The sequence below is a fragment of the Styela clava genome, chromosome 1 (genome assembly GCF_964204865.1).
Source record: "Styela clava chromosome 1, kaStyClav1.hap1.2, whole genome shotgun sequence".
In the NCBI taxonomy this organism is placed as follows: Eukaryota; Metazoa; Chordata; class Ascidiacea; order Stolidobranchia; family Styelidae; genus Styela; species Styela clava.
This window is the reverse complement of record NC_135250.1, coordinates 6,235,933-6,261,707: the sequence shown is the minus strand read 5'-3', so window position 1 is coordinate 6,261,707 and position 25,775 is coordinate 6,235,933. Positions and strand designations below refer to the sequence as shown.

General features: G+C 34.9%; 3 protein-coding genes and 1 long non-coding RNA gene across 4 annotated transcripts; 3 read left to right on the top strand and 1 right to left on the bottom strand.

Annotated features, from left to right (window-relative positions):
- The first annotated feature begins 7,109 nt into the window (after positions 1-7,109).
- On the top strand, positions 7,110-9,575 carry LOC120347131 (uncharacterized). Its single transcript, XM_039416993.2, has 3 exons — positions 7,110-8,184; positions 8,415-8,701; positions 9,064-9,575. The coding sequence occupies exons 1-3, from the start codon at positions 7,987-7,989 to the stop codon at positions 9,215-9,217; spliced, it is 639 nt and encodes a 212-aa protein (XP_039272927.2). The 5' UTR covers positions 7,110-7,986; the 3' UTR covers positions 9,218-9,575.
- A 1,992-nt stretch (positions 9,576-11,567) lies between these two features.
- LOC120347124 (uncharacterized) lies at positions 11,568-15,869 on the bottom strand. The gene is made up of 7 exons (XM_039416980.2): positions 15,650-15,869; positions 15,297-15,410; positions 14,723-14,912; positions 14,443-14,561; positions 13,510-13,771; positions 12,947-13,107; positions 11,568-12,431 (listed from the first exon to the last, which is right to left on the bottom strand). Exons 1-7 carry the CDS (start codon positions 15,711-15,713, stop codon positions 12,211-12,213), a joined length of 1,131 nt encoding a protein of 376 aa, XP_039272914.2. The 5' UTR covers positions 15,714-15,869; the 3' UTR covers positions 11,568-12,210.
- Positions 15,870-20,697: 4,828 nt separating this feature from the next.
- On the top strand, positions 20,698-22,397 carry LOC120348375 (uncharacterized). The gene is made up of 3 exons (XM_039418489.2): positions 20,698-20,988; positions 21,063-21,315; positions 21,706-22,397. The coding sequence occupies exons 1-3, from the start codon at positions 20,723-20,725 to the stop codon at positions 22,207-22,209; spliced, it is 1,023 nt and encodes a 340-aa protein (XP_039274423.2). The 5' UTR covers positions 20,698-20,722; the 3' UTR covers positions 22,210-22,397.
- Positions 22,398-24,224: 1,827 nt separating this feature from the next.
- LOC144425649 (uncharacterized) lies at positions 24,225-25,626 on the top strand. The gene is made up of 3 exons (XR_013477576.1): positions 24,225-24,986; positions 25,083-25,156; positions 25,247-25,626. It is a non-coding gene; the product is annotated as an uncharacterized LOC144425649 (long non-coding RNA).
- The last annotated feature ends 149 nt before the right edge of the window (positions 25,627-25,775 follow it).

Sequence of the window (25,775 nt, the reverse complement as noted above, 5' to 3'; positions counted from 1 at the left end):
TAAACTGACTGAGGCAAAATATGACGTAGTCGCACTGAAAACATAGTCGAGTTTTAGACATATTGTGCTTTTATTTTACTGGTAGTGCACTACCAAATGCAGCACGGATTCAGTTTTGGCTGTCACTGTTATGCTTCAATATATACGAACATATAACCATTATATTGATGAGAACTTATTTGGAAGTCTACTTCGCACGATAAATCTGGTCATTTTATCATTTGTTCCAGCTAAGGAAGGGTATCTATTAAATTTCGGTTAAAATAACAAATTTTCAAATTGTATGCGAGGCTTATTCATGAGACATATTATTCAGTCATATCCCATAGCAATGCATGCCCCACCCCATCCCCATGGGCGTTTCCTATGGAAATCCCATTCCCATGACAACCCTGCCGTTGTCTCATCACAAAATTAATAATAGATACAAGCATATGAAGATAAAAGTAAGACGAATAAACATTCAAAGATAACAAAAAAGTATCAAGACCAAGGACAGCGTAATCAAGTAATCTTACGTAATCAAGTTTCCAAGTCCAATTGAAAAATACAAATGTGTGCCCATCCCATCCTATGGGACGTCACTCATGGGAGTCCCGTTTCCACGGACAAGCATGCGTGTGCCGTAAACGATATTATCAGTACTCTATGGCGCGACATTGTTCATGAAATATTTAGTAAATATGGTATTCTGTAGCAAACAAGGTGAACTTAGTTTACCAAAAACTTGTTTTTGCTAAAGCACAGAAATTTACTTCTTGATGGTGCCCTGAACGGCACGCGCTTTCGATTAATTATAATCGCATTAGATTTTTAACCGTCAATCAGTATCTTTAACGATTTCATTAAATTCAACTGCTGCATAACACGAAAATACCTACTGAGTAAATAGGCTACCTCTAATGACTTTCCCAGTCAGAATCAATTATTAGATTTCTGCAGTTATTATAATATTATCCCGTTTCTAAAAATAGTCGAGAATTCAAAAACACCAACAATTATGGGTTGATTCGTGCAAGTACGTAAATATTTGTTCGGGTGCTGATTAAAAACACTTTACGTGGTATTTTAGAATAAAATGAATACTTAATTTTTATAAAATTGCCACATTTTTTCGGTTGTTGCTGGTCTATAACTGTAAACAAATTTAGGATTGACTTTTCATTGGTTTCTACATTTTAATTTTTGTAATTTATATGATGCAAAACAAGAAGGAAGCCCTCAAATATATGACACGAATGTCAAAGGTCAAATAAAAATTGGACTTTCTGAATAAATTTCGGTTTTCATACTTATTTATTCAAGTCATTGTTCAAAAATATTTGCAATAATTTCAATTTATATTTTTAAACAAAGAATACCTCATCATCTACAAAAAACTCAAAAGTATAGTCAACATTATCATTTCTTCAAAGTTTTTAGAACTTTCATTCAATTATCTAAAAAAAAAGTGGCGTAATGTATCTGAGTACAGATTGTAAGAAAACAACTAAGCATCTGGTAATTATATATAAACACTGTTTTTTAATTGACATTGTCCACTAAACGTATCATTTGATTTATTCGTGGTATATACTTAGTTTAAATTATTTTCACATCAATCATTAAGGTCTCGGTCTTAATAAAATTGATTTCAAATTATGCAGATTTTCAGATTTTATGTGTCATCGCATTGCGAAATTTCGTGGAATTATTTATTCCCGAAAATGCTGATTGTTGTATTTTCAAATCTGTATTCAAAACTTTTGCCGCCTACGCAAGTTTAACTTATGACATTTCATTGAGCGATATCATTTTAAAAGCTTATGAAATCGTGATATTTCATTATTGTTATGCTGTGATAGCATTCAAGTAATCCTTATTCCTATTTTGATCAACCTCATTAAATTTACTCTGTTTCATTTTTTCAATTTTCCGGCCCAATGCCAGCGATATAGATATTGGATTCGGTTGATCCTCCAACTGATTTCTGGGAAGACCATAGGAAAATTCTGCTAAAAATGCAGCTTAAATACGCTTGAATTCAAAATAAAAATCACAGTATACAGTGGCATATCTCGCCTGAGTCGCACGAGGGGTTATTTTGCAGGCTAGAGCACGGACTAAGTTTTTGAAGCTAGACTCGGAACTTTTAATTTGAAGCAATGAAGCAGGTTTTAAAGAAAGTTGAAGTGACAACCTATTCAAGACGATAAATAATGTGATAAAAATGTTTGATTGACGAATTTTAAACTGAGCTCAAACTCAGACAACACCCAAGTATGAACCAATATGCCTAAGCCGACCTACAATTTTAATATTTCTAGAAGTGGTGCATATAATGAAGGCTTGTTTCATTAATAGGATGACTAATAGTAAATCTAATACACACAGAATCGTTGCTATCGTTGCGTCTTTTGCTTCAAAAAGATATATATTTGATCACATCATCCAAATAAATACACTAATATGTTTCAGCCTAATTTGAATAAATTTAATTTGAATAAAATTTAATTTGAATAAACAAAAATTAGTTTGAGCAATACCGCAACCTTTAAATGAACTTTAATTCTGATTTTAATATTGCAAGTTTCGCTGCTATTATTCGCTGAAAATCATAAGATTCTTTTGCCATCTGCACCAGGTTTCAAGACAGTTTTCGATCACGTTGCCTGGGTTGATACTTATTGTCTGACGTCACACGGTACTAATAGGCCATTATTACAACGATAAAGAATTTAAATGTATCATTACCTTTTCAATGTTTTCTTGACACAAATGTGTACGTTGTAATTAGGTTTAAATGAAGTAAACAAACTGAATATTTGCAACCGAAATTTTATTTGCTCGTGTAATTTAAATTATCATGGATAGCAGTTTCAACATGAAATCGTTTTGTAATTATTTTCCACCACGCTCGCACTCATCTACTTAGAAGCGATACTATATGAACTGAATGAAGTTTATAGGTACAACCATAATCCTCTTTAGATGCTTGTTTTCGCAAAATGTTTCTGCTTTTAATTCGGGGATAAAGAAATCACTGAAGAATATTAGCAAGTTGGTTTTAAAACAGGGGGCTATGTCTGCTTTTATTCTTTCGTTAACATCTTGGCAACTTTTAGAAAAAAAAGTAAAATTTGGCAAAAACTGAAATTTACCACCACCCATTTTTTCAAGAAAATGTAAAAATTTGAGGCGATGGGTTCGACAGGACCCCTATTACGACACATGGGACGCTGAAATCCTAACAATTGATAAATTTAGCTTATGTACTGAAATAAGACAGCTGGCCTATTTTGTGTAGTAGCGAGAAGTGTGAATCCAATTCTAGAAAAATTTACCCTTAACCTTTGTTTTACAAGAACCCGTATTTGTATGTTTAGTCCCAGCTCCTCACATTTTGATAATTATCCTGAAAAACATGGCTAGAACTTAAAGAACCCAAACGATTCCGGCCACAATCGCCAAATCAATACAGTTAGATATCTATAAGACAAAAGATGGCTTAAGGTTGCCATGGTGACCAGCGATGTATTGACTTTGTGACTAACGATTATGATGTTTGTGTGAACCCACAACATTTGTCGGTTTTAAAGTGCTTTTTTAGCTTGCGTAAGTGGTATGTCATTAAATACCACTGATGATGCAAGTATGTTGGATTACACGGAGTTTATTTTGCGTTCACATCGGCGAAAGGCATTTCTAAAATTCCAATTTGAAGTAGGAAAATTAACTTCAAATTCCGAAAATTTCCAACTACAACTATTCGCAACTAAACAATGTAGATTATCAAAAGGTCAGAAGAGGTAAAATCCAAATATTATTATTTTCTTGTTCATCGACATTCAGTTGTAAAACTTGTAAAATAGATAAACATCAAAAAATTTAATGGGATATCTAACACAGCATTCTACGTTGAAAACGCTAATTTGGCAAATGATCCAAAATGACAATCTGTCACAGATAAAAAAATTATTGTGGTAGAGTTCATATTTTTAAAACAAGGAGTATAGCCTCCGCACCGCCGCATATGATTACCTTCAATTTATTTTGAAATTGCTTTTAAAATGCTTCAACTTTTGGCAATATATTACAAGTCTTATGATGTTATGCTCCATATCATTTCCAGCACGAAGTGTTAACCTCACGTAGTAAAGTAGTGAAGAACAAATTCCATAGCAGAATTGTCAGCATGACTTTATTTTACCAATTTTTCTCATACGTGCAAGACAGGCGACGTCTCATATTGAGTATCAGTTATACTAAAGACCACACCAGCCAGTCGATGCGAACAAGCCGACACAAGTGCACAGCCGCACGCACGCATGACGCAACCATAAAAGTCCGTCGCCCACTCGTCACTTTGGTGACTATTGCGGTAACAAATACCATTGCCTTCACGTATCATCAACATTCGGTTGATTTCATATTCGTTATTTGAACTCATTTGATATAAAAACTATATTCGAAACAAAACTACGAGTTGGAGGTACACGAAACTAACTTCCTATCCTTCCTTGATGCCTTCGCGATAGTGGATTCGTATACGTATAATGCACGGATGCTGTACCAGGAATGAACATGACTATAATACGTAATTCATGAATCCTTTACAGCTTGTCTGAGGAAGTCTGACTTTGGTTTCTCGACCGGGAAAGAATTCCTTTCCCAGAGAGTAGTTTTTGTCATTCTTGTTTTCCAAAAGTTTTCTTTTTTTCCTTAAAATATTCTTTGAAGTGTTTTGGTTTCCGTTAAATTTTTGCACTCACCAACCAACCTGAATCAGGGTTGTAGTTGTCGCTGCCTGAAGACAATTTGAGTTAGTTTACTTTTGTTTTTTCGTGATAGTTTTTTATGATACGTTTATATTGTGTTGACGAATAAATGGTAATTTATTGATTGGTTGATATACTTGTATGAATGTCTTCATATAAATGGACACTTTTAAATTAAACCAAAATTCTGCAAAAAAAAGATCTTTCTAATATAATTCAATAATGTGGCGCCTTGGTGTAATCATACCGGTACAGACTATTGTTTTAATCCGAAAATTATGTCTTTGATGTCTATTTTTAACACATTTAACCAAATTATTTCATATTTTTGTCTTTGGTATACCACACATTTCCCGAATGAAACCAATTTTAAAAAAATTTCTATTTTTTGATTGAAGTTCATTTTTAGTCACGTGATAATTTTAATGTCTAATTTTACACCAAATATGGAATGCTTAAGGTTAAAATTAATCCTATTTGTGTGGCCTACCCAACCCATATTTACGCCCACGTTGAAAAAAATCAATAAAATTACTGAAAAATGCGTCATAATTCCTTTAAAAATCGCACCATAAATTTTGCTATGATCGAACAGTGCGGTTAAAGTATGCTTTCACAACTACCATTATTTACTGCTATTTGCTATAAAATACTCACATTACCATAGAATACAAGTAACATTTTTGAGTTTTGTTAATCGTGTATTTATTTACTACTAATTTATAAACAGCTGACAACGAAATAAAAAAATGATTGATGTGGTTTTAAACTCGCCCACAACCTTACTCGACAGACAAATGAGTCATCAGTTCATTTTTTAATCTCTCTCGCTTTTTAATGATTGTTTCGAAACAATTCTCCTATTCCAGACAAACTTACGGTTTTATATTTCGAAGCCAAAAATTGCATTACTTGCAAAATGGGTTTTTTTAACATTTCGGAGCCATATTTTGTTTGTCTAGACTTTATGACATATTATGTACATACGGAGGCGAATATTTTGACAATCGAATTTATCACTTATAAGATTTAATCTTGAATTTGTTACAAATAAATTGTGGCAAATGATTCGATAGCAAATTGAATCATTCATTATTTAAAACATTTCAGATCGTTTGTACAAAGCCCCCGTCACTAATACAAAATGTGAGAATCGAGGCTTTGTACATAAGATTCGCGACAATTCTTGCATGTTTGCGATTCGAAGTATATTCTAGCCAATCTATAGCGTTTTCGAATCAGCCAATCGAATCCTTGTTTATCATAAAACGACATGGACATATGAGCGACTGTTTGGAATAGGGATTTTTCTAAGCTCTAAATAATATTAATAAGTTCAGAAGTATCAAAAAACTGAATAAATTCTTGTATTTTTTCTCCTTGTTAATTTTGTAGTTTCTGATTAATTTGAGCAAATTTGAATTTCTATTTTTCTTACTTTTCATGGAAGTTAGAGTCGCATAAGTTGAACTTACACAGGGGTAACATGCATATTGGTTTGTCACTGACATACTCGTTAAGAATGAGATTTAAAAGTGAACAATTATTTGGAACGAATTAATATATATATAGAAGATGTAAATATATCCTATTCAGGTCTAGTCTGGTTTTGGAGCAGAGTGTAGCAGACAAGACGCCATAATTGCGTTCTGACCGGCGACAATTTTGACTTTTTGGGGAATTGACATTTCCTTTCCTGAGTTTGTGACATGTTACCTTATTTCGTATACGCACAGAGGGATAGGATGTTAACGACTCGTCTCTGTTTATTCATTTTTTAATTAGTTTGCAATGGCATTACGTAGATGATGTACAATAACGTTTTCTGCTGAATTGACGCAATCACTGCTGTGACACTTAGACTTGCCAAGCTTCCGTGTCTGTTCTGCGTAACTGACACTGTCTATCATACGTTTTAATGACGAACAAATGATAATGCAATAATTAGGACAGAACAAAAACGTGTATTCGCTTTCCTGTCTTCAAAGAAAAACGTGTGAAAACTGAAATCAGCTTGCTACATTCATACAAATGTTTTTAATCACGTTGCAATTAATTTAATTAATTTGACTTTTCGGGAACAAAGTTGAGGTCGATCAGGCTTTTACTCAAGAAAGACTTCGAGTATGAGTTTGACTTAAGGCAAACCGACATTCTCGGATAATTTATCACCATTTTTTTTAAAACTTATAGGCAACGATCCCAGGGGATTATAAATCATATGTTGAATTTTATGGTTATCTCAACCACTCAGACTGCATCGGTGGTTTTTATAAATATTTCTGATTTGTTATTGCAGTTTTAATCAAACCTCCCGCGCCGGAGTTTAACGTTATTTACTGGTATCGGATTCGGAACCGGAATCTTGTTTATAAATTCCAGGACGTTGTCGGAGTCGAAATTGAAAATGAGTGTGAAAATAAAAAAGACACGCAATAAGGCACGGTAAAATTTCCGCGGTTAATGCTTTTCATTGCTTTCAGAGCGAGAGCCGGAGTCTGATTTTTACCCGGAGTTGGTACCGGTTTTAGATGTGAAATATTTGTCAACACGCGGAAATCGAACCAAATTCGGTGTTTTAGGTTATGTGAAACTTTTCCCGATTTAACAGCATTGATTTTTTGTCGAAATCCAACTTATTTTTCAAATGATAAAAGTAAGCAGTTAGTGCCAGCGAAAATTTGTGCATGTGCGGCAATCTAACACGTTTTTGTTGAAGTTATTTCCACTACTATATTATTTACATAAAGTTGAAACAAAATGATGAGTACCGAAAACCATTATTTGTTCAAACCACATGTGATAAAGAATCAGACTCAAACTGATAATCGAGAAATTCAATATTAACCACTAATTCTCATAATTTCTCTTCACAAAATTAAAATATCATTGTTTTCACACAAAACGGACATTTACAAGAGTTACAAATTCCGACGGCGCCATTGCTTGCGGTTTTGAAACCTTTTAAAAATCAAATTTAAATTATCACTTTACCTTATTTCACTTAAAATTACACGTAAGCCCTTATTTGGTATCACGCGTACACGATTATAAGACGTAAAATTGCGTCCGACAGACGTTTTAAAAATAAATAAGAATGGAGAAAAAAGTTGACAGCTGGACCATCGCGAGAAAACTATAAAAGCAGACAGTGAACGAAATTTATTCATAACAATCTCCGATATTGGAAAGTAACACTCGAAGAAGAATTTTGGAAAAAAGAGACAAAATGGGAATTTTCAATTTCGCTATTATCTGCTTATTGCTGTGTTTTTCGCTGGGAAATTCGCTGAAATGTTACACGCAAAAAGGTTGTCAAGATGAGAATCCGAAAACACCAAGAAATAGATATCACTATTGGCTGACTATAAACAATGAAGAAGGACAATGTGCAATGTGTTTTTGTTCAAAAGCTAAAAGATATACGGTAAATATTATTTATACGCTTACGATTTGAACAACCAATAATTTTTAAATATTGTAATACCAATAATGAAGTGAAATTTGTAACTGTTTCAAAATCTTTTTACATTTTCAGTCCACTTTCACATTTTTACATGACCAGTAACTAAATTAATAAAAACCAATAAATCTTATTTTGTTAGTAATTTCTAAACCAGAAATATTTTTATCTAATCATATTTTTCTATTTTTCAGACATCTTGTATCGTCGTCGATGATGACGTCATGTTAAGTGACGTCAAGAAGTCAGGTTTATTGAAACGATTGAAAACTGATGAAAACGACGAAGAAACTCAAGCAGAAGATCTTAAAATGGTCATCAAAGACGAAGAAATGTTGTTATCTCCAGAAAAAGCAAAATCGATCGAATGCGGAGACACTCCAAGTCTCATTCAAGACCCTGAAACTGGGGAATTCAAATATCCACCGATGAAATATGTGCATTACTACTACATAGAAAAAGTGTCGCATTGCTGTGGAAAGTAAGTTATCTTTACTATATTTTAAAACTTTTGCAGATGGCATTGTTTTATGCTTATATCATGAAACTTTGAAAATTGTGATAAGAATTAACAACAGATCGTTAAAATATTTTTTTTGAGAATTTTAAAACTCATGCCCACCACTCAGAATGTGAAAATTGGTGTAGGCTATACCGAAGCGGGTTTATTTTTGTATTATTCAAAAATACTAAAGTCCTGCGTATGAAAAAGTCAGTTTGTCTCATGGATTGCATCCCTTACATCATGCATCTCGTAAAACTATTTATATTGCAAATAAATAAGCGCGTTCAATTTTTGGTTTTCATTAAAAATGCTCAAAATGTCATTTTTTTTATTTTCAGTTCTATTTCTGTCGATAAACTTCAACCGTCTTGCGAAGTACGATACAACAGCCGTTGCGAAGCCAGAATTGTTCAGAAAAATCATCGCAATAGACTTTGTGGAATGAATTTCATGTCGAAATCTTCTGAAATTTCTGTGAAGAAAAGAATTTAAATTTAAAAAAACTTTCAATCACTGTGAAAAATTTTGTCAGGTTCATGAAGTCATTGTGATATATTATTGTTTTTTTTAAACATGGGCCATAACTGGAAAGCTGCAACTGTATATTCTGGAAAAAATGAATGTTGTCCATTATTAGTTGCAGCCGATTTTACTTCGCTTTAGAATAAATAATCGAGCATAATTTCTAAAGTTGAAATGGCAATATCACAACCTGAAACCTGAATAATTATTCTAATTAAATTCCTCATTAATTATTTATGTCAATTATTCATTAATATTATTTTTCCACTGTGAATTCATTTAATTTATACCAGCAATATAAAGTTATCTTATTTGAAAATTTTGTGAATCATCAATGAGTTGAATATTGATTGAATAATGGAAAGAAAAGGTCGTGAAAGCAGCTTGAAGGAAATTAAAAAATTTAACTAGAGCGTCCCTGGTCGCAACCACAGCAATGGACGAAAAACACGGAAGACTTTTTTGTCTTTTCTTCGGAGGTTTTTGCGATTCATTTAGGTTTCGATTATTCTCATAATCTACATGTATTGGATGTTGTGTTTGTTAGTGGCATCGCTACACCTAATAGTACGTTGTGCTTAGCGATAGTTGAGGGCAATATATGGCAAAGCTCACTTTCAAAAAATGTTGTGTCAATCACGATTTCCAACAACAATCCGCCATTGTATTTTTTGTGAATAATCAATCATTTGCAAAGAATTTCTAAATAGTCGTTGATCACTTATAAGACCTAGCGTGTTTAATTAGTAACACTACAAAATTGCATTATTTTTTTGAATATGACGTCATAATCAAAACATGACGTCATAATATGAACCAGAAACACAAAGTGACTGCTCTCTACTAAATTTTCCTTTTAAAAATTCATGGTCAATCAGGATTGCCAACAACAATTCGCCATCGCAAAGTTTTTGTGAATTATCAATCATTTGGCACGTATTTCTAAATATTCACTGATCACTTCTAAGACCTACCGTGTTTGAAATTTCCAGAATATGACGTCATAATCAAAACATGACGTCGTAATATAAATCAGAAACGCAAAGTGACTGTTTTACTTGGATTTCTAGTACATTACCCGAGGTCAATACCCTTAAACACGTCTGCACTTATTTCCAAAAATAGCCTCACGTTTAAAACATTTTTCCCAATTACTTCTCGCCTTCCGCGTAATTTGTGCATTCCACAATTGTTGAATCACTACCGCGTAGTGATTATCTCGGTAAGAATTACATTTTTAGGGTTACAATTACTCGGAATATGTTTAAACTGATGGTGGGAATATTTCCTATTTAAAATATACATTTGAACACTAACTGCTATTTCAGAGAATGAAAAGCTATAAATCTGGGTATTTTAGTACTTTGTTTCTGGCAAATCATTTAACCAGAATTGAACTGAAAGATAAATGAGTTGGAATTGACAGAGGATCTGGAATGAATTAATTACTGACCGATAATAAACAAGGCTCCAGGCAAGCGCCAACCAATGCGTATGTAGAAAATATGGTACTCCCGAAGTATGTGAACCAAGATGGCGGACACCGGAACGTAGTATGTGTATCGGGTTAGGGTTAGGCCATAATTTTATGTACAAATACTACGGGAGTCACTTGGATAGTCTATAGAACTGAAATAAGGAAAATTGTAGTAAATTATGGCCTAACCCTAACCCGGTACACATACTACGTTCCGGTGTCCGCCATCTTGGTCTACATACTTCGGGTGTTCCGAAAATATTACGGCGGGGACAAGATATTCTATTTCGGATAAGTCATTGTTGAAAAAAACTTGTAAACTGTTACGATAACTCGGCTTTTCCATACGGAGATGAATTCCTGACAAGAAAGAAATTACACTTTGTGTTTGTGTGTAGTATTTATTACTAATATTCTTTACTTTTATGTAGTAGTAGTACTGTAATACATATTTATGTGAACACTTGAAACTAATTGAAATGTACAAAAGCCGGAGTGCGCGCATCACGAGCTAATGATTGGACAACAAATGTAAGCATAGTCTTCTCCCCAGGGGAAGAATGGAGGGTTTCGAAATAGGACGAGAGAGAAATGTACCAAAAAAGTGGCGATCCAGGAGTATGTGTACCAATATGGAGGTAACTAATTTTGTTCGCCTACTTTACATCAAGTTGTGTAAAGAAAGGGACTGAAACCTATGGGTAGGGGGATATTCACTTGGCTAACTCAGACAGTCCCCGAACTTGTAATAGAAATAAAATAAGAAAAATCGGAATAAAATTATGGCCTAACCCTAACCTGACTACGGGAGTACCAAAAATGTTGTGAAGCATATTACCCCAGTATATATATATATGTATATTAGTTTGTTTTATTCTCCGATTGCATTCCAAACAACGATATTATGGATTTAACGTTTCAATAATTTAAGTTTACTGAACATTTTGGGAATAAACCTGTCTCTTGCCTCAACATTTGACGCAACAAGACCATGACCATTCAGCGCATCAGCGCAATAGAATGCCCATTTTTCGTGCGAAGTAAAGAACAATGATAATTTCTAAGCTAAGTAGTTATTATAATAATAGATAAGATGAAGTGAAAAGAATAAAAAAAATAGGAAATGGATACAAAAAAAGAGAATAAGAGACTACTAAAACATTTGAAAAAAAGTTCTTCAGAATATATTACAAATACAAAATAAACTATCATATCACAATGTTGATAATCATCAGAGCTGTGCTATTGACGACTCTATGGCGCTACCACAAAAACCTGAACTTAGAGAGTCGTAACTTTGTAACTAAAATATTGATTCAATTTACCAAACTTTACACGAGAATCAATTGTCAAAATAACGCGATAATACTTGTTGCTCCGGACAAAGCACAAGGCAAGAAGTGGTTTATGCATAAGAAAAACGTTTTCTAGCCTATTTACAATTGTATGATAAACTTTTTTGGCAATTCTTGAACGTCCAATTTTCTCAGAACCACAGATTCTGAAATTTTTCAACCAATGCCGAAACCACAATTCCATTATTTCCTTTTTTGTTTCTTCGTTTCTGTGACCCTCTGCTATTTTTCATTTCGTCTTCTTCGGTCCAAGGTCCTTTTATTTTTTCAAGAATCTTTGGAATTTTTTTTGCTTTCTTGTTTTTCTTTGCTCCGTCATATGCTATCAGAGCTGCTGCTCCTACAGTCAGACCTGTATTTTTTTTAAATAAATGAATAATTTTAAAAATGGGCGCAATGACCACACAGACTCCATATCCCAGAGAATCTCAGCCCAAATCGAGCTCTGGTGGTATTTTCCACTTGCTTTCAAATAATTCAAAATGTTACTTACTTACTTATAACAGCAAATTACGTAATTTCAGTAACTCAATTATGACGTCATAGTGCATTTTAAATTTTATGTTAATTCGTCATGATGCCATAATAAATTTAGCAAAAATGTAATATAGCGTATAGATTGAATACAAAACAAAATGAAATATTATTATGACGTCACAAGTTTCAACCCCAAAATGCCTCCCTCAACGTGGGAACACCACTGCCTAAGTGGCTGCTTGTGTGAAACGTTGTTTGGAGCAAGAGCAAGCCCCTACTAAAATTAGATGCTGCATTCTAAATATATCAGGATTTGCGGAGTGTCAGTATTTATTTATTTATAACACAAGAAGTAGTCTTCACAAAAAATATTTAATTTGCTGCCTTTACCTGCGTTCAACCATTTCGGTGTTCCGATGCATTCTAGAAGCACAGAATATAATCCTACTCCTGTGATAGCAAGTTTATGTGAAGCAAACATGCTTTTATGATGACCTTCTATTTCATCGTCACTGTCGTGATCAGAATGACGATCACTGATATGTCGTTGCCTGAAAAAAGTGGTTAAAATACCTCCAAATTATTCGTTGTTAGCTGTCAATACTGCGGTTCATAGCCTCAAGGAATTATTGGCGCGCGCTAAGTTGCAAAAACTTGGCTCACGGGCACTCCCCGTGGATGATTTTACAAAAGAAGAACAATAAAACGAAACAATATGAGTATCATGGGTTGCGAATTAGATATCTCAGAGACTATGGTAAACAATTATTTCGTATCTACTATCAAGTTTTGAGGAATTGCATACTGCGATATTCTAGAAAATTGTGGAAGTAAATTCGTTTTAAATCAAGTTTGAGAGCGCGGTTACATTGCTCTTTTTCTCCACACGACTGAGCACTTTAGTAACCTAATAATACCGTACGTGTGCATGGGTGGTAACGTTCATGACTTACCTTCTCTCGTCCTCAGGATAGTCGTCCAAGATGTCAGATAAAGAATGTACCGATGATCGTTCATGCAAATCTTTGATGACGTCAAAAGTTGTCGGATAATCATGGTGACAATGTTCTGGAAGTAAAGTTCTTAAATCGACTTCGCAAGAGTGAGACGAAATTTCGGAAGTCATGCCGGCTGAAACTCGAACGGTATTGGGATGTTGTGCCATGCGTGGCGGAGAAAAATATCCATCGTCACCGGGGTTTGACTTCTCGTCACCTATGGAAATTAATAAAATGCCGTTAGTAATGGTCTGCCATCTGAACCAAAGCACGTCCCAACTAATTAAGCTTGGGTGCCAGATATTGCATATAATGGAAACCCACACTTCGTGATAAACTGTGTCTAACGGTATCTTCGCCTCAACAAAGAGTATGAATAAGAAATCGTATATATATGTAGAACTTTTATAAAAGAGATGGCGACTTGTGTTGAGTGAACATTCCTAGGAAAATCCGCCAAATCTGCTAGAATTGCGCAGGAGAGCATTTATTATCCAAAAAGCCCAAACATTAAAAATATTTCTCAGTTAATTGAATAATTTTGTAGCTAGAAATAAGTTCAGAGTTTTACACATTTTCTTATTCCGTGACATCTTGTATAGGCGGTACGGCAATAATGGTTAAACCTCTTCATTAACGAATACCACAAGAAGGGTGACCGTACATTTGAACCCACGTACATTTGAACCCATGTGTATATCCGCTGGTTCAATCTATATGCGGGTGCTAAAACCCATGGGTTAGGGTTAGTATGGGTTCAAATATCCGTAAAACAAGAAACAAATCCATATGTGCAATAGTATGAAGGTGAAATTGTCGTGGGTTCAAATGTAACGGAACCCACAAGAAAACTTATTTTTATTTTGTTGAGTCATATGATGACGTTACCTGCAGGATCGGGGTTTGCGTGTTCAGCTCTGGAAGATCCCATTACCGCATTGTTGACGTCAAATTTGAGTTCTTCACACCATTCTTCACTTTCACGATAATCGTCGTCGCTTGGTGTTCTACGAAACAACAAATTATGTAGAATGAAATAATTTAATAAAGATAGTGCTAGTTGTACCGTAAACAAAAAGTAGCCGAACAATACGAGAGGCTGCACTTGTTTTCCAAACCATTGGCAACAAAGGCAAATACTTCAGAGTAAAATCAGTAGTGAGTAAACCTAATTTCTGGCGATCCACTGCTTGTAGTTGGAGAAGTCACATCCGCGAGATTTGATCTTGAACTTGCTCCTCTGAATGGTGATCTACATCTGTATAATCTCAAGCTTTCTCCTTGATTTTCCCTCTCAATCGATACTCGTAGAAAATCGTTTTTAGTCTGGATTGCGAAATCCTTTCCACTGGGGGGACCTAGAGTATTTTAGACGTTTTCGTCTTATGCAAATTTGTTAGATGAAGCCTAATCACTTCTCTGGGGTAGCGATTTCCACGCTATCATCCACCCGCGACCAGTTGGCATTGGCAATACAAACATTTTGAAGTTATTCTTATTTTTAACTTCAACAGAGTCTATACTCACAATCTGACAAGACCGATTAACGTTATCAAATACATTTGCGTCGTTACATAAAACATTGATTAGACAAGTACTGGGATTGAGTAATTAACCATTTTACGAGATTTAAAATTTTTAGAAAATCCGCAATAAAATTACAATTATTAAGATACTAAGCTATATAGCGCAAAACCTGCATAAGTATTTTTTTGAGATGACCTTAAAATTCCCTATCTAACCTTGTGAATCTTCAGAAGTGGAGTTTAAAGCTAAATTAGTCTCCATATTGACAGTTATACCTCCTGTGGTATACATCATCCGCAGTGCATCGTCTTGCTCGACATTATCGAGATCTAAAAACAATAGAGGAATTTTGCACAAGATAATCACTTATCCTCACAAAATACCACGCTTAGGTATATGTATTTTTCTCCCGCTAGTGAGGTAGTCAGCTTTCCCGCGCAAAAAAATTGATGCTTGTTTCAAACTCAAAACACCAGCGCCTCAATCGCGAAAATCGTTTGAATTTTATGATTTTCGTATAACATGTATGGCTTTGTTTCTATGTCTAACTAATTATTTATCGCCTTACCAATATCCACTACATCCCGGTGTGTTCCTTCCAATTCACTACTTTGCATTACTGAGTAATCCATTCCAGTAAGGCTCACAACTTCGATATTTACCGGGTTGATGAAAAGATTGAGTTCAGCTCTGTCGTATAGTCTTACAAGCAAATACACTAAAGGTTCTACTCTGGGCGATGGACTTTTGTGAATGATTTTTGAAAATACTTATCTCTAATGCTTAAAATTTTCGCACTTCGGTTCCCTTTGCAGCGATGACACCAACTGGGCTCTTGTTATATTCTTGCAGTTTAGAAGCTGTTGCCTAAAAACAATTGGTGCGATCTTTTCACAGCTGGCCTCAAAATGTCGGATAATTATTGATACAACTACTGTTATATTCATCACCATAAACTTAACTTAAGATGACAGCTAATGTACATCATTTTCATAAATAAATCCACACATTCTACAGTTCTAATCAACCATCAAACTATCTTGGCTAGGGTAACTCCAATTTCAATGTCCACGATTAGTTTTTATGTGACGAATGAAATATATAACTCCAAATTGGATTGAATCAATCGGAATATAAGCCCATACTAAACATCTTGCTTATCATCCTTTTTTAGCAACAATTTCCACTAAGGAATACTCCTCGAGTCAGTTTTTAGTATCACTGCCTCTGAAATATGCATTCCGACAAGTGATGAAAAACTAATATTTTGAAATGTTGACCATAGTTAAACAAACGAGCGTGTGTAAGTGTGGAAATAGTTTAGTGTACTCAAAAAGAGGGGCTCCCGAAGTATGCGAGCCAAGATGGCGGACATCGGAACGTAACATGGGTTAGGGGTTAGGGTTAGGCGATAATTTTTTTCCAATTTTTCTTATTTTAGTCCTATTATCGGTTCGAAGACTAGCCAAGAGCCTCCCGTAGTATTTATACCTAAAATTATGGCCTAACCCTAACCTAGTACACATATTACATTCCGATGTCCGCCATCTTGGTTCGCATACTTCGGGAGCCCCCAAAAAGATTCACTGCAATTCCATCGCAGTAATGTCATCGTCGTAAGTTTCATCCTGTGGTAATTACATGTCTGTGATTTTATCGTTAGGATTTTTTAAGCTTGAGTTGAATTAACAAAGTGATTAAATAAGCTTAATTGCCCTTTGGTCAATACTATGGCCTGAAGTTTCCACATAATTAGATTACCGGCGATGTATTTTCTTAGCGATGAAATCACCACGACGGGATTACTGCGAGGAAGCAAGAAGGAGATGACAAGAAGAACAGTGGCATCATGCAATATACTAATGACGTCATAAATATTCTCACGTCATTATAGAGCAATTTGTGGTTTATTCATTAGTTTCCAAATGAGTGTCGTTATTCATTATGTCGGCATTACTCGGCCTTTAATAATACTACATTTCTGACCAAATTGTTGTTAATTTCTAATTATCTCATTTTAAAACAATATTTCATCCAAATATGGTCATAGAATGGCTTAGAAAGTTATAAGTTTACCGGGGTTCCACGTCATGGAGGATGAATTTCAATCCAGAACATGAAAGAAAATACTATTTCAACAAAAAATTGTATTACTTGGATTTTTAACACCGTCATCAAGTAAATATTATACCAAAATCGGGGCGGATCTAGACCACAAAATCTAACATCAATGTATTCACTAATACTAGTTAATCTTATACATATATAGGAGAAACTGACAATTTACATTCAAAATATGAAGGAATAACATCAATGTTACGGAATCATAATCAGTAATTTTGACGAAATTCAGAGATAGAATTTCCAAATCGTTCCAGAATAAAGTAATTTCTCATTATTTTCGATTATTGGAAGATATATTCCCTCACAAATGTGTAAAAACAAATTATCGATTTCCAAGCACAAAAAAATACTGTAAACTCATTTCATTATTCTTGTGGCCACTCTAATTGGATTGCCTATCAAAACAGCGGTCAATATTTAACCATGTTGTTGGTAAAGTTATTTCCTCAGGGGAAATTATTTCAAACAATTGTTACGCAACAAAGTAGCTTCGAGTAAGCTTGTGCCAAAGAAAACCTTTTACTTTTTGGGTGATTTTACATGATATGTATTGCAAAACGAATAACCTCAGCTTAGCGTACTTCTGAAATAATTAGCGGAAATGTCATGAAATGTGTGGTTTCAAGTCGACTATTGTAAATTTGAGGGTTGTAGAGCCTATTGCGGTAGTTGGCCTTCTAGTTCGAGACTGTAGGTTTAATTCGTATTTTTATATAAAAAGTTTGCAAGTAAATTTCCTTGAGATAGTTTGTTAAAGCAAACACAGCATGGAATCTAACTGACCTATACCCCACGTCAGTTTGAATGAAAAGTAAGGAAGGTTTCCAACGCATATTGCTTTTATATATACTAGACAGTTTAGTTAGTCTGTTTCCAGGTTGCAGCCTGAATTATTATAGGTCTATATTTGAAGAAAAAAAACAAATAAGAAATTTGTTTTTAGAATTAAACAGTTTATGTAATAGGGCTGGGAATTTCAGGGAAAACACTTTAACCGTTAACCGGGTAAAATTAACCGGTTAACCGCCGCGTGACGTTTGACGTAATAATTATAATTTCAGCTTGTTACGTTACAATGATTATAAAGCAATTTCGCGTGTTCTCATCCCGGTATCGCTCAAAATTATTCACGAATCGAGATAGTTTCATGATTCCTCAGCTGCAAAAGATAGGCAGCGTGGTTCGGGCATGTGGAAATATTTTAGAAAACCCGATTCCGTTGTTAAACGTCATTTATGTGACAAATTTTTAGTGTTCGATGTGCAAATTCTGCTTCGATATATATATCATACGGCATCAACTGCACACTTGTTGTATGACATTGAATATCCGATTTTGCAATGAAATCGTGAACAATATATTTCGAAATCGACCGAAAAACTGATCATGAATTTATCATTGTAAATTTTCATTATCAGCAACCTCGGTACTTCCATTATTTTTCACATTTATTGATTCCTTACCCACACAGTTAGTAATATTTTTTTGAATTAAACGCCGCAAGAGATAAATTTGCGATGACGTAATCATATTTGACGATATTGTACGGCATGAAGATGATTTGTACCTGAGATGTCAGTTAACGGTTAAAATAAATCATAACCGTTAACCATCTGAAATCGGTTAACCGGTTAACCATTCCCAGCCCTAAATTAGCATATGCGCAGGACCATACCAGGGCCAGGAATAAACACGACTAACCAGTTCAATATGTTCCAATCTACGAGGATGACGTCATGCAAATGGATGGCAAGTGGGACCCTATATTCATCCCTTTGCAACATTGCTGCTATATTTTCTTCACCGACAATCGACTACAAGCTACGGCACTCAATCCATCGTGTTGCTGGCGTGAATAACAAGAATCGCCAATAACATCGCGTTTTTTCTTTCTTCCAGTTAAACATTTTTATTATCAAATTACTGAAGTTTTAACAAATTGTTGAAATGGTTCTTGTAAAAATTGTATTGACGTCATAGCTTTTATTCAATTAGTATTGCAAAATAGAAATAATTTGAAAGAAGTAAAGAACGGGGCAAATAGTAAAAATTGCGTGTTGATGTTTTTTTTTGTTGATCCGTACTTCTGTTTTCGCTTAAAACAAATTCATCTGCTACGTCTAAATTTCTGAATATATTTTTTAGTACTGCGTAGAATACAGATAACATCAATCACGGAGGTATGTTTGTTTCGTCACATGTGCATATACTAACTCCCGTGACTTGTATATAATTGTTTACGCCCGTGCATAGCATAAGAATCTCATTCGTTATACTCCCGTCTTTATTAATGAGCATAATCGATGGCAACGAAGCTTATTTATACAAAATATGGATTTCCCAATGATAATATTATCTACAATGAGTTCATTATAAAACCTTAATTGCACACCAACAGTGAGGATAAATTACTAAGCATATATAAATGTATATTTTATATTTGAATTGGTTGGTTGCATAGATAGAAAAAGAACTTCCCAGAACCATGCATATTTTAAGGATAATGCTTGTTATCTCAACTGTTGACACAAGAACAGCTTGCTTGCAGTCAGAATTGTCGATTTTTATTGATTAGAATCGGCCTAAATTGACAACACGTGGTAGAGTGAATTATCTGAAATAGGAGAAGAGATTTTCTGGCAACAGGGTGCTTTAACAAGTCAGAAAATAGCTTATTGTGCATGAGCATTCGAGTATGATACATAGTTATATTAATGTATCAAGGTTATGCCCGGGAGAACGAACAAAATATAAATTGAATATTTTGCCAAAAATATGGAATAAATAAGTAAAATAAGATATGGATATTCATATTCGACCTGGGTGGCTTCATCCCAGCAACTAGTTTAATCATTTAGAAAATATGCATGAGTATATTTGTATCAAAAGCTTGGCCAAAGCAAACAAGCAAAATATAGATAGAATATTTCTTCAATATTATTTATTTTAATTAGCTTATTTTATTGATTAGGTAGATGTGAAATATTATGCTGTTATTCATGATAGACGTCGGTGCCAAAAAATTAGTATTAGACTTTTTGCAGTATGAGATGGAGCAGCATTTCATGAACGTTGGTTTGATAACCTGATTTATATTTTTATGACGTTTTCCCCATGTTTTGATTTTATACAAGTAGTTCCCAAATTCCTAACTCTGCCCGAATCTAATGTAACAAAATATGTACATTCGCTTAAAATGTCACGTAGCGGAGAGAAAAATTACTTTTTGTTGATTGAGGTGGTGGCGTCGACAACGTGGTTAGCGGCGTCATAACGCAAGCGACTTGATTCAATTACCGACGCTAAATTCGTTGCGACAATAACGTTGGAGAACCAAGAGTTATTGCACGTTTCCTACAACGATCGCCATAATCATTTTATTTTGAGTGAGTTTTCAAATCTCTACTGGAAGCCAGTTACAAATGGAATTGTTAGTCGGACTGGAACTTAGCTAACGAAGGCTCAAAATACGAGTTATTTTGTAACTAATTTTCATTTATCCACAGATAATTATAAAATGTATCAAAAAAGTATTAAAATAGCTGTGCTAGGCGATGAAGGTTCAGGAAAATCGTCACTGGTTCATCGTTTTGCTCACAATGAATATAAGGCAACAACGAAAACAGTTTGTACCTGTCCCAAAACAGTGAAAACGCGTGCAGAATGTGGCAACCACTTACTAAGTGATGTCCTCGAAAGAGGAGATCGCCAATGTGCAAATTTGTATGACACAGGTTCTACACCTTTGACGTCGGGAACACATCGAAGGATACTACCGAGCAGGTTTGTGCAAACAAAAGAGTACTTGTGCCATCAAGGAGGTTTGTAACATAAAAGATCATACCTTTTTATTTTAGGTGTACCTGCCATCGGTCTAGTCCAGAATACAGAAGTGTAGTTTGGGAAGGTCCAAGTAAAGAAATCAATCTGATGCACGTATCGGTGCTAGATATTCCGGCTTTGAAGTCATTTCCAGCCGACACATTAGAAGAATTTGCATCGGAAGAAGCCAGAGGTGTAAGAACCGCATCGGTGTTTATTCTTGTCTTCGACGTGACAAATCGTGAAAGCTTCGAATACATAAGTAGGATTCGAAATCAGATTCGAAAGGTAAAGCTGTGACCTGTGCTAAATTTTATTTCTTTGTTTTCGAAAATCTCAAGTACGACAAAATGTAATATTTTCAAAAATATATATTAAAAGAAGCCAATATCCTCACTTAACACCTTATTGTCATATTAAACAAAAATGAAACGTATTTCTCACTATTCTTATATAAATTTGGGGAATTTCATATTTTTGACTATTTTTGTATTTTCATTATTATAAAAGTAACTAAGTTTCAATTTGACAATAAAATTCACCTAGACTTAGAGTCACGTATTGTTTTGAATTGTGTCTGTATTTACTAGGCCATTTTGGATTAAGAGTGAACAATATAAACCCTCCACCAAACCGTGTATATTTTTAAAAATTATTGTCAATATTCAAATTTTTCAGTGCTGGTTTCGTCGAACCCAGTCGGAAATTTTATACCCATCTCTTCTTCCATGGAAAGGTAGTCCTTCTGAAGATATTCCAGCTATAACAACGAAACGAACAAGATCGATCAGGCGAAATCATCGTATATACCGCAAAAGTAACACACAAGAAGAAGTTTCAGTCTTCAGTGTGTCATCATCGAGCAGCGACTTTGTGGCCCAAGGCGCCCTGAACGGGGACAGCGTTGATTCTTTGATAGTTGTGGTCGGGACAAAGATGGACCTTCTTTTTAAAAAGACACAAAATGTTGACAATGGCTACATTTATGAAAGTCAAATAAGTTGGTACAAAAATACCGTCAACACGATTAAAAAAACTTGGAAGCATACTTATTTGGACTGTTCAGCAAAATATGGCTTCAATGTACAAGCAGCGTTTTTGGCTGCAGTGGATGGAGCATTGGTTGCCAGAGGAAAGCGTAAGAAAACCAGAGTTAAAAAATCTCGCGACATTTGCATGTAATAAATAACGATTGGATGTCAATAATACAATGGAATGCTGAAATATGATGTTATGAAACACGCAATTATGATAACCAATTAATACATTTGCTGCAGACTACACAGCCGCATTATTAAACACTATTTGTCTTGTACCGTTTCTCAGAATCACAGGCTTAATTTTAAAATATATAAAGCAGGGTTGTTTTACAATTTGACTGATTTTTTTCATCGATTTTCCTATAATCTAATAAATCGACAAGTTCGGTTTAACCACATTCGGGCTATTTCCCTAACATACCAGTGCATGGTTAAAACATACATAACCTTCTACTGAATGCCACCCAATCCGATACTGTTTTGTAACAATGCAACGTTTCTCTCTCGACCGCGAAAAAATAAAATTAAAGCGGATCGATTTAATTTCTAACGCTAATTCGAATTATTGCCGTTAACGGATAACAATATATGGGAAGTTGAATTAGAGTCCCTTGAGGACGTGCGTGTGCCAACCAATATGTCAATTTTACACCAATAATTTCCGTTTTTCATTACTGTATACCCACTCAATTTCAGAAATGAATACAAGGACAATCTACATCAGTCCTGCTCATAGCGCAAGCCGTGTTGGGGCATGTCGTGGGTTCCTGGTGCGTATTTATTAATTAGAGATGAATATCGCTAGCCATCCTGTTACTATTCCCCAACTTATTTAATACCAAAAATTGTTTAAAATAGTTATGTTTAAAAACAATTGTTTTGAAATGCGGAATTCGGAAAATCATTTTTCCCATAGGGGGTTGTTTATAAAATCTTACCCTGGTCATGTTTCAGTCAATACCGTTTGATGTTGATATATCAGATCATATTCTGATGTTGTGAGACTTGAAAATAGCCGATGCTCAATATCCCAATGCTTTTAATGTCTCGAACTCCCGGAAAATAAAAAATTAGGAAACATAATTCTGGTTCATTAGACACCCATATTGCTTTTTATTCACTTATATATATTAGGTCCTAACTGGTGATTTTGATTATTCTTTCATTTCGGCAATAAAGTAATACCCGCCGTCAAATTAAATGTTGTTGCAGAAGATATAGTGGCTATATTTTGATGATCTCTATTGGCGTGTGTTTCACGATGCCATCGTCTACTCCGCAACCTCAAAGGGCATTCGGATTTCTGACGTCACTTTAAGCACTTTTACCTGAGCGCTAATGTTCTGAATGGATACTCCCGTAGTGTGTGTACCGGGTTAGGCCATAATTTTATTCCGATTTCCCCTATTTTAGTTCTATTACGAGTTCGGGGACTGTCTATGTTAGCCAAGTGAATATAACCCTTGCTCGTAGGCTTCAGTCCCTTTACACAACTTGATGTAAAGTAGGCGAACAAAATTAGTTACCTCCCTATTGGTACACATACTTCTGGAGCGCCTCTGAATGCACTACTAAGTACGGTATTATGCTGGTCCATTACAATACGGATTTTCTTCCTCTTGACCATTCGTATCGCATTTTTCTATATTAAAATTCTGTATATTTCATCAATTTAATTAAAATGATATACAATTTCGCAATTTAATATCTAATGGCATTGTTCGTTGACTATATATATATATAGAAAATGCATATATTCTAATAATTTTCTTTAATAACTAAAATGTCACCAGAGAAGTTTTTATCATTCTGAAAATATGAATTTCTTGTAAATCAATTCCACGCCTCATTTTTTGGAAACCAAGCTTAAGCTAGTGACATTAGATGATGAACATGGGGTAAGCTATTGAAAATTTAGTCATATATATATTTATGATGTGTGGACAGATTCGTGCTAGCAAAGTCATAGCTAAAATTACAGGGTATATCCAATGAATCACTCTGAAATATTACAGGAGTTCTACACCTTTATTCTCTCGTTCATCTTTTGACAGAGTTCGAAAGTAAAATCGGGGCTCCCGAAGTATGCGAACCAAGATGGCGGACATCGGAATGTAATATGTGTACTAGGTTAGGGTTAGGCCATAATTGGACACGTTAGTGGACATAACGATCGTTTTGGTATTTTTGTTGTTCTTGTTCTTATTTGTCTTCTTCTTGGTATCGTTATGAAAAAATCGCTTTTCTCGTTGATTACTGGACCAATTGCTTTGAAATTTTCAGTGAGTAAAGATTATATTTTTCCCCAGAAGGCTATTACTTTTATTTATTCTTAAATTTTATATGAATCCTATGAGATATGATATTTCATACAAAGTTTCGCGGTATTTATTTTTACTCATGGGAACACTGTTTTACACTTATTTCAAGCGGTTTCGCGATCGATTGTCTTGCTCAGTACTACAGCTACTGTAGGTCGGTACTGGTAAGTTGCCATACCGGTACCGTAACGCAGTGAAATTGACTTATTCCTTCCGCGGTATTACTAATGCTGCAATGCAAGTTTTATAGCCTATCGTATGCGGAACGGAATATCAGACCTACAGGTTCGGTACCGGTACTGGTAGCTCAGTACGTAAGTACGATACTGGTACTGGTGCCGGTACCGGTGTCTTACCACAATGAAATTACCGTAACTTATTCTTTCACGGTCCTACCAGTGCAGTAATGCAAGCGTTGTAGCACTTGTAGCCTACTATATTTGTTTATTTTGATGAGAGTCTACTGGAAACAACATAAAATTTGAAAGGGAAGAATTGTTCTGTGATCAATTATCTGTCCTAAAGTGTAAACAACATAAAATTTGCAAGGGAACAACTGTTCTGTGATCAATTACCGTATATGGCCTACAGTGTACAGGTAAGATGCTGGCTGACTGCTAACTCAGTACCGCACCTACGTTAGGTACCGGTACCGCCGTGAATTCAGCTCTCATCTCTTTGCTTTTTGTTACAGTTCTACTGAAAACAACGTAAAATTTGCAAGGGAAAAACTGTTCTGTGATCAATTATATGGCCTACAGTGTACAGGTAAGATGCTGGCTGACTGCCAACTCAGTAGCGTGCCTACATTAGGTACCGCAGTGAATTTCGCTCTCACCTTTTTGTTTTTTATTACAGTTCTACTGAAAACAACATAAAATTTGCAAGGGAAGAACTGTTCTGCGATAAATTATTGTTATTTGTCTCCATCATTTTTAAAAAAATCGCTTTTCTCTTCGAATACTGGACCAATTGCTTTGAAATTTTCAGTGGTTGAAGATAAAATTTTTCCCCAGAAGGCAATTACTTTTATTCATTTTAAATATTTCTGATAGCTCTGTGAGATTTGTTTTTGTTCGCTATGACGTCATTTAACGTTCAGCGGACATCGGACGCCATTTTGTGTCCTACTGTGCTGCTTCGCTTGGTGTGAATATATTTGTAGACTGTGATCTGACGGTACGGTAAACCGTACTGTACTGCGATAGACGTGTCCATATATTTGGGCGTAGCTCTCTTGTTTTAGGTATAAATACTACGGGAGGCTCTTGGCTAGTCTTCGAACTGATAATAGGACTAAAATAAGGAGAATTGGAAAAAAATTATCGCCTAACCCTAACCTGTTACGCATGTTACTTTCCGATGTCCGCCATCTTGGTTCGCATAC